Source organism: Setaria italica, chromosome IX (genome assembly GCF_000263155.2).
Source record: "Setaria italica strain Yugu1 chromosome IX, Setaria_italica_v2.0, whole genome shotgun sequence".
Lineage (NCBI taxonomy): Eukaryota > Viridiplantae > Streptophyta > Magnoliopsida > Poales > Poaceae > Setaria > Setaria italica.
In genome coordinates, this window is record NC_028458.1 from 1,084,373 (window position 1) to 1,097,309 (window position 12,937).

The window sequence follows — 12,937 nt, forward strand, 5'->3', positions numbered from 1 at the left end:
CACATCGGATGTTCAGATACTAATTAGGAGGACTAAACCTAAGCTAATTACAAAATTAATTGCAGAACCTATAGACTAAATCGCGAGACGAATCTATTAAGCCTAATTAATCCATCATTAACGAATGGTTACTGTAGCACCACATTGTCAAATCATGGACTAATTAGGCTTAATAGATTCGTCTCGCGATTTAGCCTAGAGGTTGTGTAATTAGTTTTATAATTAGTCTATGTTTAATACTCCTAATTAATGTCCAAACGTTCGACATAACGGGGGACTAAAATTTAGTCCCCTCCTCCCAAACACCCTAGTATATTCGTCGTGATAAAATGCAGTTGCGCCGCTTCAAAACAAAAAAGCAGTTGTAGTTTTCTTTTTCCAGAATCGACTGCTCATCAAGCACGTTGCATGTCAATGTCTGCTTAGAATGACAGATACTTCCAACTTGGAGAAGAAGGGAATCTGCCGGTCTTTCGTGTGTGTGGAGCGTGCTAGTGTCAATGTCTCTGCTTAGAATGACAGATGCTATCAGATGGCGCCACCTCTCCAAGCCCCTCCAGAAGAGGAATACGTAAGATGTGGGTTAGTGAAAGGAATTGCTCCAGTTCGTTCTTGCGCTTGCACGAAAACAAACCATATCCATACTAAGAACGAGATGGTCGTGGCAGATGGACATGACAGGTCTAAGTTGTTAACCCGTGCTGCGTGCTGGACCCCTTTGCAAATTTCAACCCGTGCTGTTGCCCATCATCCAGTAAAACACACAACGAAACAAGCCCATCAATGCTGCTGTTCCGAATCTTCGTGCGCACATGCATGCTACAGCGACTCCAGTACACAACTCACCCTGTACATGCATGCATTTAATCCCACGATGAATGAGAGTTCCAGGCGCAATGAATTGTGAGCTCCTACTCGGTTACTCCCACTCCGAGTGCAGCGCTAGCTACTGTACCTCCTACGGCGCAGGCAGGATTCAGAATCTCACGTTGACCAAGCCCTGAAATTCCCGTTCCCCATACCAATATGGCCATATCCATCTGCTTGCTCTTGGTGCTGCTGCACGTGCCTCTGCACGCACGTAGTAGTACGTTGCTGTGTGTGATCCAACGTGTAACTCTGCTAGTCTTTAATTTGCCTCGGAATTTCTATCGAGCGCATTCTCCCATCGAGGTCAGCAATGCGCGTTGTATCCTACTACTCCTATCGCAGGAAACCAAGTACGTACGGGTGCGTACTTTTATTATCGACTCACTCAACGCCGGTCTCCCGCTAGTCAAAAGGAGTAGAACGAAGCTACTGGGAAGTGGGGAGGAGGCAGTGAAAATCTCGGGGTAGCAAGTGCTCATCAACGTAATTCATTTCGTGCTGGCGCCGCGGGCGAGTTCACGGAATGGAATCATGGTGGTGGAGTACAGCGGTTGCTCCACGTGTCCTGTCATCTCAGTCGTTTTTAGGCGATCGACCGGAGTACAGGTGGTCGCTGATCGAGATGGTGGAGTGGATCACACGCAACGCAAGCTTCCGCTCCGAGGATCCGTACGTGCTGCCTCGCCAATCGCGGCGTCAACACACTCCAATCTATACCCTTGTTGATCCGCTCGCCGATTGGCAACGCCATCTCTTCTCTTCTCTCGGCGCAGCCCCGAGGGCCGCGGCCGGCAATCAACCACCGCTTTAATTCATTCGAAAGCACAGATCCATCCATGCATAACTTCTTTCTTGTCGGCTAGCACGTCGCATCCTTACCGTTTACTATTGGCGGCGACTAGTCCGGCGACCACGCACGTTCTCACCATGCACGCCTCTACAGTCCTTCTATTCGTCTTTCACCTAGCTTCATGCATACAAGGACCGGAGTGAGTTGTCACGGATGGATCTGACGCCTCCTTTTGCGACTGCACGTAAATGACCGTCACATGAAAGAAAGTTGAGAGCAACGGAGGAGTGCATGGCCGCCTGATCATGGCATGGCCAAAACAAGTGTTTAGGTCACAAGACTCTGACTCTGACTCTGACAAGAAGAGAGTTCCAAGTGAGTGAGTGGCTTGGAAAGAGTGAGATTCGCGTGGCCTTTCTGCTAGGTTGGGGACGGCAGTAGGCGGGATTGGATAGGTTCGTTCGGTGCCTGTCCGTTGCTGAGCTTAGCGGCACACGAGGAATGGGATCCAGGCCGCCGTGCATGGTTTGGTTATTAGCTATAGGGTGCTTACCGCTTAGGATGGGGCTTGCACCGTTGCACTAGCACGGGATCCAGCCGAAAGCCAGCGGCGGCCGTGGCATGTCCGGCCTTATTTGTCAAGTACTATGCGGCTGTTCCCGTGTACTCAGATTCTCTTTGCTTTGGTTTTTGGTTTTGGTTTGGTGCCATCAATCTCCTCTACGACGTGTACTCGTATTCCACTAGTAACTTTCATGGGAGTGGGCTGCTGGTCCCCGGCGTGTTACTGGTCCAGGGTAATCACTTTGCCAATCTTAGTCGCGAGCCTTTTGCCCTTTCTCATGGAAAGAAAAGGGTTCTACACTACTTTCTGCCAAAGTCTCTGGAGTTTTCATGCTCTAAGCAACGACCTATACCCAATGATTGAAATTGTGGAACGAAAGTCTACTAAGTCGCTTTTCGCCTGCGTTTGCTTACCTTCGAAGTTCTTAACAGCCCTGCACTGCACAGAAACGTGTAGAACCTATAGCATCCCACTGCAACAAACAAGGGGAAGACTTGCCGGTTAAGGTTATAGCCAAAGACGGTATCATGTGAGGCCTACAATACAAGACGGCGTTCGTGGCCCTGGACCTGGATTGCAGTGCGCCAGAATCGCACCGACGGCGATCGCGCCACCATGCTTTCATCCTTCAAAACTCTCCTTTTGAAGGTCCGCCCCCACAGAATGACAGAAACTTACAGCGATATGATTGATGGGTCTCTCACCAAAGCAGGATCTTTCGAGGTCCCGGTACAGGCATCGCCCTGCCCTACCGCCATTATATTGCTGAGAACAACAGTACTGCCACACCAGGTACAGCCATGGCCTACCGCCATTACACTGACAGACACACCACATGAGGATATCGTATCGTGCACCGAGGCCATGTTTAGTTACTCCCAACTTCCAACTTTGACACTATGCAAAAAGAAGATTCCCCATCACATCAAACTTGCGGTACATGCATGGAGTACTAAATGTAGATGAAATTAAAAAGTAATTGCACAGTTTTGTTGTACTTTACGAGACGAATCTTTTGAGCCTAATTAGTCAATATTTGGACAATAATTCACAAATACAAACGAAACGCTACAGTGCTGTAACAGTAATTTGGCACCTCCCAAATTGGCCAACTAAACAAGGCCCGAGCTGCAAACAACACGCTTCCTCTGTGCTGTTCAGGGAGACCGAGACAGAATCGACGACATGTGCAGCACAGGCTCCACAAACAGAAATTGCTTTGCCGACAGTCGTCGTTCTAGCCGTTTCCAAACCTTGAGATTGAACAGGCACAAAAGTAGCATATTACAGTGAACCCAAAAAAAAAACAGAAACCAAGTCAATAGCAACGATTGATTCTTTACGCAATTGATCAACAAAATGGCACATTTACAAATTACATCACTGGACGCGCTACATTACTAGACACTAATGGAGTTTCTGTCCTAGTAAGGAGAATTGCACCAGAAAGGGGGGGGGGGGGCAGGAAGGAATGCACAGGCCCTTCAAATGGGCAGGCAAAGGTACACTCATCATCACTACATAAATAATGTGCATCTTCCTCTATTCCAGACGGCAGATCTATTCCTGCCTTATTGAGAAACAACTTTGCAGATGTAGAGCAGTTCATACTCAAACGACTTTCTGTTCGGCTCACCCATAAGTATCCACCAAAACTAATAAAGAATGCTGAACAATCAACACAGGCATTTGGTTTCTATATTCGTGGCCGAACTGCACAAGGTTGTCACAGCCTCCCGTTTGCCCAATATTGCAGTCATGAGGCTGAGCTACCACCATAGAACAAAAGAAATGCAAGACTTTTTTTTTTTCGTGTTTCTATCTACAGAGGAAAAAATGGAAAAATATGGGCACAAAACATCTGCAAAAATACTTCTTCGAGCACAATACTGACGGGGAAGTTCACATGCTGACCTCCTAGTTGCAATCCAAACCACACTCCTCCAAGAGGGGACCATCGTTCTTCGCAAGGAAAGGATCGATCCGGACCCAGAGCAGCGAGAAGATTGAAGCCAAGAGGATGGACCAGACAATGACAATGGTTGGCGTCCTGTTCTGCCTCCCAACCAAACCCTTGAGGAACGGGTACAGATGGACAATCACCCAAAATGCAAAGAAGAGCTTCCCGAAGAGGGGTCCCCAGGATTCATATCCGTTGTTGATCGCATTGGAAATACCGGCTACCACTCCAATGAAGTTCAAGAGGAGCAGAGTGGTTGGAGGTATAAGAAGGGTCGTCCATTTGAATGTGTACAGCTCTGAGAACTCCTCATCATCTCCACCCTTTGATGTCACAGTGAAGCTCGTGTCTATACCAGCTATGACCTTGAGAAGTCCTTGGAACACGGCAAAGAGATGTGAAGACACACCTCCAATGACCCAAAACTGCTCATTTCTCCACCAATCATCGATACCTACACCACTCCATCTCATTTCCAGGATACCCGTAATAAAAATGCAGATAAAAAGTGACATGAACCAGAGGCTGGCAACATTGGTAAGCTGCAGGAGATGAAAAGGATGATAAACGTAAGGTTCATAATCTTCCGCAGTTTAACACAATATAATAGAATTACAGTTTTCAAACTTTACCTCAGGTGTAATAAATTTCCCTGTCAGCAAGCAGATGGCAGGCAATGTGCAATAGGCCAGGAGTGGGATGGATGTCCAAGGGTACACGATGGAGTTAATGTAGGAAAATCTTTCCAGAAATTTTAGCCCACCACCATACCCATACCAAAGAGGACAATGGTTGCTGAAGAAAATTTCAATTGAACCAAGAGCCCACCGAAGAACCTGGTGAAGACGATCAGAAAGATTGAGAGGTGCAGAACCTTTGAAGGCGGCCCGTTTAGGTATGCAGTAAATTGATCGCCAACCATGGCAGTGCATCTTAAACCCAGTAAGAATATCTTCTGTAACTGATCCATAAATCCAACCAATCTGTAACAAAACATATGATTGAGTATGTAATCATTATTTCGACAATTCAACCAACATATAGAAACAACAAACAAGCTGCAGACTTACATCTTTCCCCCAGCCTGTCTTGTCCTCGTAGCCGCAACTGATGACATGTATAGCTTCCTTTAGAAGAGAAGCTGGACTGGCACTCTTAAGGGTCCCACCATTCTCAAGAAGTGTGGAAGCAACAAAAACTGAAGACTGGCCAAATTTCTTTTCTAACTTCTGTTGATTTACAATACTAGCCTTTTCGTTTTCCGCTCCTGCCAAGAAATTGCAATGTTAGATATTATTAAGGATGCCTACAGAAAAACCATGATGTTCTCTTTGGAGGTTATGTGATACCTGGAGCAGCTTCGTCAATTTCACCAAGAGCATAAGCAGGGGCTTGATTTTCCTTTTTCTTGAAAAGTTTCTTTAGCTTCTCGAATTTAGGCTTTGAGGTCTTGGTCTTCTTCTTGGTTTTCCTGTTACCAAAACAGCAACAGCAGATGCACCACTTTGGCCAGCAGTTGCAAGTCCTCGATGGTGGCTTCTTTGTTTTGGGGGCATCATAGCCGTATAATGCCTGTCTTCTGAAGACACATCCAGTACCGACATAAATGGGGCCTTGAATACCATCCAAACCTTTCATGTTGATCTGCACAAATGAAATGTTAGAAATGTGCATTCTAAGTTGAACGTCTCAAGCTAGACAAGAGAACTTCATATAAATTTGGATGACGGATCTTACATCGAAAAAGACAACATTCCGGTTGGCGTATCGATCATGACGATCAATCCCATCGAACCTTTGAGGAAACTGCACATAGCAAACTTTCTTTCCTAGCAAAGGATCCATCATAAAACACATTGCTTCCTTAATAGCCTTGCTGTTATTGATGTAGTGATCACAATCCAAGTTCAGCAAATATGGTGCATTAGTTAGTACAGCAGAGACTCGGACCTGTCATAGGAGCCAAAACAAGGAATAAGAAACCCAAATTATGCTTCTACAATGCATAGAGGAGTGAGAGTAGACACATCAATCAAGGTATATTTACCAATGCATTCATAGCACCAGCCTTCTTATGATGGTTGTAGCCTGGCCGTTTTTCTCTTGAAACATAAACCAATCGAGGCAGCTCATTTCCTTCCACATCATGGCCACCGCTTTGACCAAGGAAGACCTATTCGAGAAAATTGAAACTTTTTTATTGGGGTGAAAGTGAAAGAAAAAATGGCCATCGAAACATCCCATCACATGTACAGTTAATTCCATGACACTCAAAGCATACCTGAATCATTCCAGGATGATCACGAACGTTGTTTCCAGGCCATGGAGTTCCATCCTGCATTGTCCATCCTTCCTCCGGTACCTTTTGGGCTTTAGCAACCAAGGCATTGATTCTGACCTTGAACTCCTCATACTCTCTCTGAAAAAATAATAAGATTGCCCTAAATTAGCACAACGCTTACCAGATAAAGGACTGTAGCAACGGGTTCAAAAGATACAAAGTAATTCACCTTCATTGCTCTCCGCTCCCTAACAAAGTTCTGTGCCACCTTATCTTTCAGGTAGTCTATCTTCTGTTGGAAGTACCATTCTGGAGCACGAGGCTCAATACTGTACCTTTTGCAGAAAGGAACCCATTTCTTTGCAAATTCGGATGTTTCAGACAGTGCTTCAAATGTCAGCATGGCAGCACCATCATCAGAAACATAGCAAGAAACCTTATCAACTGGATAATCCACTGCCAGGATAGATAGAACAGTATTTGCTGTGACCAACGGAGGTTCCTTCAAGGGATCAACCGTACTGACAAAGAAATCAACTGGGGCGAGTTGAGAAGGCTGCCCTTCCTTGTCAAACCTAGAAAGACAATAAATTACCAAAAAAAATCAGCAAAGAAGAGAGGAGGCAAGTAATACTAGGTGGCAGCAGTAAGCCAGTAACCAACCTCAAAGTCAACCGGTCAAGATAGGTTTCCCTCTCAATAGGAAACCACTTTGGAAACTGATCAAGAATCCAAGACATGGCAAACCATATTTCACAGATCACAGATATGAGCCATAGAGCGAATGCATCAGGCACCGGATGCATCACACGGTAGTGGAAGAAGAACCCCAAAACCACTAGCCGAATTATTATAATCATTCTATAGGGGTTGATCAGGCTTGAAGGAAGTGGAATCTTTCTGGACAATGGTTGCCTAGCTTCATCCATTCTGGTAAGAGAAAAAAAAACAAGAAATAGTTGGTGTTTGAGTCCAGTAGAATGTTTTGCAAAAAGGAGAACAACATATCTATTATTAAAAAAATACCAGATGGACAGTTTTTTCCATCCAGTCAGAGATACAAGTACAGAAAAAGAGTATTTATTTTCTAAACCGTATGATATAGTGTCTGTTTATGCAATTCCATCCTTCATCTTGCTAAGCAAATGGAAGAGTTCTATAACATGCACAAAAACAAACTCATATGCTACTAGTTTTTTAGTTTTTAAATGGGCCAGATTATAAAATTTCAAAGTTGACCAATCCACTGTGCAAAATAGCATGACAGCTAGGTACCAGCTAATAGAGGTCAGCTAAGTTTCAGGGTCATACAGTGGTAGATCTGCATCATCACCATCATCGTTGCCACCTCCGTCGTTCCTCATCTGGTGCATCCTCTCCTGCTTCTGCTTCCAGCTCTCCATCCTCTCCTTCCATGCTACACTCCCGTAGCCATACGCAGCGAGATCCTTGGATGGGTCCATAGACCTTGGTTGCACTGCAAGTCGCAGAAGCTATTAATTGATTGTATTCAGGAGGTACCATGGCAACTGAATGCTAGCCGCTGATGATCAGAATACGCACCAGGAAGGTTCGGATCCGCGTATGGAAGAGGGTGAATCCTCTTCCCCCCGCCGCCCATGAATGACGGCACAAGGGCGTGCTGCTCCGGCGGGATGTCATCAACCTGGAAGCACAAAGCAATTCAGCGCTCAGGTAAAGCAAAGTCCGAGGAGGAGGAGCAATGCAGCGGCGTGGGATTTTCCAGTACCATCTGCCCGTTGGTGAGGAGGGGAACATTTGGGATGGGCTGGAAGGGCTGCGGCACGCCGTCGAAGTCGGCGCCGCGGCCGTAGCTCATGTGGGCGTGGAGTATGGACTCGGCGACATACTGCGAGTCGTGCTTGTCCGACCAGTTGAACTCGTTCTCCAGGTCATCGACGCCGTCCTCCTCCTCATCCCCCGGGACACGCGCGCACCCTGCAACAACAACGGAATCCCCGCGAGACGTGAGACAGGACTCCGGCAAAATCGGCGAGCGATCGGTTGCTGCATTGCGGGTGAGGGACTTGCCCTTGAGGCGCTTGAAGCGGGTCTTGCACTGGGGGCAGTTCTGCGTGCCCTCGCGGCGCTCGTACTCGTAGCAGTCCCGGCAGATGGGGAAGGCGCACTCGTTGCAGGCGACGAAGGGTTCCCCGTCGGGGTTGAGCCCCACGTCGTCGCCGCAAATCTGGCACACCTGCCCGTTCTGCTGGTTCATCGGCTTCGGCTGCAAAGCAAAACAAACAAAAATCAGCACCGCCCCCGCGCCGGAGAGCAGGGAACCCCCGCCAGCGAGGTCGGCGAGGCGCACGTACCCCTGGCTCGCCATCGCGGCGGATGACGACGAGCTCGTTCCGGTTGTGCGAGCCGGCGACCAGCCCGGCGCTGGCCTCCATCCCCCTCGCCCTACCAGATCTCCAGATCTCAGGGGGTTCCTCCTCTCTGTCTACCCCGCCGACCGACCGAGGGAGTAAGGCGCGCGCGCGTGCGGCGGCGGCGGCGGCGGCTGCAGGAGGGAAGGGGGGTGGGGAAAGAATGGAACGAGGAAGAGAGGAGAGTGGGGGGAGAAGGGAGGGGCGCCGCGCTTGCTTCCCTTTCCTTTGTTGCGTTGCGCGGCTGGCTGGCTGGCTGCCCGTGTGGGGCTGGGCTGCTGCTGCTGCTGCTGCGGTGGTGGGTGTGGCAATGTGCTAGCTGGGGGCAATGTGCTTGCTCTCCCACGCACAGCTCATCGCCACCCCCGCCCGCCCCGGTATCTTTCGACAGCTCGCTCTCCCCCCCTCACATGCGCACACCACTGTTTGCTTGCTTTGGTTTTGTTTTGTTTTGTTTTGGTGCGACCCGCCCACGCCTCGTCTCGATTCTACTACTACTACCACTGGTGTAAGTGTACCACCCCTTCTCTCTCTCATTATTCTTCCTTCACTCACTCCGATCCACGGTGTGCGTTAGTACCTTGCTTGTGACCACAGTTCAACCGCCACCCCTTCTCTTCCCTTCTAGGAGGTGCCAAATCATCCCACTAGATTATTAGTAGCAGATTTTTTAATAAAAAAATACTGAGAGGAGAGAGAGTGTGTGTGTCGGTGACACACGGCCGTACAACTCTACAGGAGAGATAGGGTACGTTAGTTGTGACGGTCTCAGTGCACAGTTTTATTGAAGTTACATAGATTGAAAACTAAATAATTATACCAGTTTTATGGGGATGAAACTCTTCTCTCATCTGATATAACTTCCCTCTATTAATTACCTCTATTAATTACCTTGTCAAGTTAGTAATTTTGCTGACGTGACATTGAATTTAATGCTATGAAATTTCCGTAAAACTCACCGTTGAGACTGACCTTGGATGTCTGCTTAGCAAGTTTGTTAGCCTGACAAAAAAGAAAAACAAACGGATATCTTTTTCAGAGCGAGAAAACTGCTGCTCATGACCATGTAGGTCATGGACGCACACATCACGAAACTTTCCTCCGTTTCTTTGTTTAATTTATTTGCCTGACTGGGGGATTGCAGATGAAAAGGAGATATGCGTCCAGTCCAATTATTTTTTGGCTGGAAATGCTAAAGTGAGAGGGCCAACGGGACGAAAGGAACGCACTAACTAACAAGGATGGAGGGGGAAAAAAATTGCTCTCCTAAATAATTCAGCAGAGGGGAGCCGATCAGCCGAGGAAATAAAGGCGGTAGGTGAGGTGTTATTAGCAACACCCTTTTATCCCCCTGCTTTGTGTGTGACACAAGACTGAAGGGCATCATCATGCCATCTTTTTCCTGCTAATCCTTTGGTGCCGGTTAAGTAATGGGGTCACTAGTTTAGATGGGGGCGCGGCAGGTGTCGCTGTCCGTGGGCCCACGACGGGCACCGAGGGATGGAGAGCGGATGAGGAAGGGAACAAACCGCCAGGGACGCTCGCCTCTGACCAACCCGATTAGTTTTGTGTTGGTTGCAGTCTTTCAGAGCTCAGAGACGTTGGAGAGCCGGAGAAAAGAGAGCGCAAGTGCCATTAGCAAAAAAATGCAGCAAAGCTAGCATTAGCGGCACTCTGAACAATGGCATTAGCAGCGCTCCAAGATGTTCTATAGTGGTTGGTATAGCCCCTCCTGGTATTAAAAAGAAGACGGACCGCTGAACTGAACGAAACATGGCTGCATTCACTTGTCCCCGTTTGTCGTTACACCCATGTGACGCAATTAGTTTCGCATTGAAAGCCATTAGCGCCCCCCCCCCCCCCCCCAAGTCCGTAAAACCCTGTTGCACTACCGGTAACATAAAAACTCCCCTGGCTACTCTGATCTCTCATTGAAAGGATTAAAGGTGAAAGCTTGGGTTCCGGCACTCCGTTGACTCCGTCGAGCTGGCAGCGGATGCTCGAGTACCACCACTACGAGTCCACGGGCAGTGGAGTCACGGCCGGGCGTTGAAGAAGAGCCGCGGCGGAGCTCAAAGTCTCCCGTGGCTACGGCCTCGCGTTGCGACCCCGTGTGCCGTAGCACGAGGCGCGCGGAACGGGCGGGGTTTTTTCTTTTCGCTGTGGGGATGACGGGTGACCACAGAATCCGTCAGCTGCGGTTAACCGGGTGAAACCTGAATCCTCCTGATACTGTGGCCGCCGCAGCCGCAGGGTAATAATCCCCACGACCAGCTCACTCACCCTCACACACAGGAAAAAGCGTAATAAAAATCGCCGTGCGCTCTCCCCCCTCTCTACTTCACCATCACACGCTTTCTCCCCACCTTTTTTCTCTCTCTGGATTCCCGGTGGCCGCCGACACTTTCTCTCTCTCCCTCAGCGTCGTAATCGCCATCATTTTGGGGGAGGCAAGAGCGAGCACAGTGAGGTTAGGGCGCGGGGCCCGGGCACTAAACCGCGCAGGCCCAAGTGGCTCGCTAGCTGCATCTCACCGGACGGTCCATGGTGGGTGCCACTGCCACGAGACACGTCGCGATCTCGCCGCGCCCGGGTGACCTACTGACCTGTGTGTGCCTCCAGCGGGGTTAACGATCGAGCACAACTCGAGCGTTCCAAACAAGGATCCATGCTTTTGTCGTGACGCAGAAACTGGGGAGCCTCTGAAGGTGATCGTCGGTGGCAGATTCCTTCACACGAAATGCGTTTTCCAGAATTGCTCTGTTCCGTGCTGATGGATAATGCGGAGGATAGGGAGTCCGGCGCGATTAACTGAACAGCAAGTTCCCAACACTCTCACGCACGAAACAAATGCATGTGAGATTTCTTGCAGTTTTCTTTTTCTCAGTAGCGAGGAGGCGTCTCCAACAAACTCTTCGAGCACACACCTACTTCTGGTGACTAATGGCAGGCATCATTGCCTGTGGTACCGGCAGGATGTCGTCGCTTGCAGCTAAAGCCCGTGCAACTGCGCCCATCTCATTGCTTGTTCATCAGTTAGGGTACTGGAGCCCAAGTTAGTTAGCAGCGCCATTCTATTGATGAAAAATCGTCCAGCTGAATGATCTGACCTGATCCATCCGTTTAAAGGCGCTATCTGGATTCTCCAAAAAAAAGGCATAAATAAAGGCGCGTTATCTGGGTTCTCTGGTAAAAATGGCATAAACTAAAAAGTGCGTTATCTGGATTCTGTGAAGCCTTCAGGATGCAGTACATGTTCCTAGACTTTCCAGGGAGTATATATAAAAAAAAAACCCCAAGAAGCATGGATCGCATGAGCACTCGGAGCCCAGCATTACTTTACGCGCTCAGTGTTGACGCCGCATATACAATTAGGTCGTGTTCTTGATCTGATCTCCCGCCAAGAAAGTCAACGTGACCCGTGGCTGTCCAAAGGCAGCTTGATCCAACTCTGCCTGTGGACTCCTATGACCTCGCACTTGCACTGGAACAGCTGCTCGTTTGACGATTCTTCTCTGAGCCTGACCGTGCCATGGAAAGGTGCAGTATGTCACATTCTTACTGTTTCACTTATATTTTCAATGGACTGAAACGGGTAAGAGAACAGTAATGGTGTTTGTTCTCAGCATCTTTCTGCAGTAGTTTGGCAAGGTGAGCAAATCGAGTAAAAATGGACTTGTAATAAACTTATGCAGAATTTGGGGGTGTTTGGTTTGGGGCTGCTAAATACTTTAGGGAGTTCGTAAAGTTTAGTCCCTTTTAGTCTCTAAATTGCCAAACAGGATGAGTAAAAGTTGCTAAAGTTTAGTCCCTAAAGTTTAGCGTTTTAGTCCCCAAGGGGTTGCTAAAAGGGACCTTGGACAGGGTGTACCCCTCCTTAATGCCCAGTGTCGACCTCCCCACCCCACCCCACCCATCCCGATCCATTGTTTCTGCCTCTGCCGCCCCCGCCACCGCCGCACTCCTCGCCTTTCCCGCTGCTGCACCCAACCGCCCCCGCTCCTCCCCACGCCTGCTACCAGTGCCATATGCCGGCCATCTTTCTAGGTTTCTACATATCCCTCGCCGGTGAAGACAT

General features: G+C 48.6%; 1 protein-coding gene across 1 annotated transcript; it reads right to left on the reverse strand.

Moving 5' to 3' along the window:
• Positions 1–3,543: 3,543 nt before the first annotated feature.
• On the reverse strand, positions 3,544–9,226 carry LOC101784296 (probable cellulose synthase A catalytic subunit 5 [UDP-forming]). Its single transcript, XM_004981076.4, has 14 exons — positions 8,803–9,226; positions 8,519–8,714; positions 8,217–8,425; positions 8,030–8,132; positions 7,778–7,943; positions 7,130–7,396; positions 6,696–7,041; positions 6,467–6,604; positions 6,233–6,358; positions 5,923–6,135; positions 5,535–5,829; positions 5,256–5,452; positions 4,818–5,168; positions 3,544–4,727 (listed from the first exon to the last, which is right to left on the reverse strand). Exons 1-14 carry the CDS (start codon positions 8,881–8,883, stop codon positions 4,143–4,145), a joined length of 3,273 nt encoding a protein of 1,090 aa, XP_004981133.1. The 5' UTR covers positions 8,884–9,226; the 3' UTR covers positions 3,544–4,142.
• Positions 9,227–12,937: the final 3,711 nt, after the last annotated feature.

Bases quoted from the DNA above. Each gene is read 5' to 3' on its own strand.
- LOC101784296 (XM_004981076.4), bottom strand. From the start codon at position 8,883: ATGGAGGCCAGCGCCGGGCTGGTCGCCGGCTCGCACAACCGGAACGAG. The intron at 6,359-6,466 runs GTATGCTTTGAG...TTTCTCGAATAG, and splicing joins ATCATCCTGGAATGATTCAG to GTCTTCCTTGGTCAAAGCGG. The intron at 4,728-4,817 runs GTAAAGTTTGAA...CATCTCCTGCAG, and splicing joins GGAAATTTATTACACCTGAG to CTTACCAATGTTGCCAGCCT.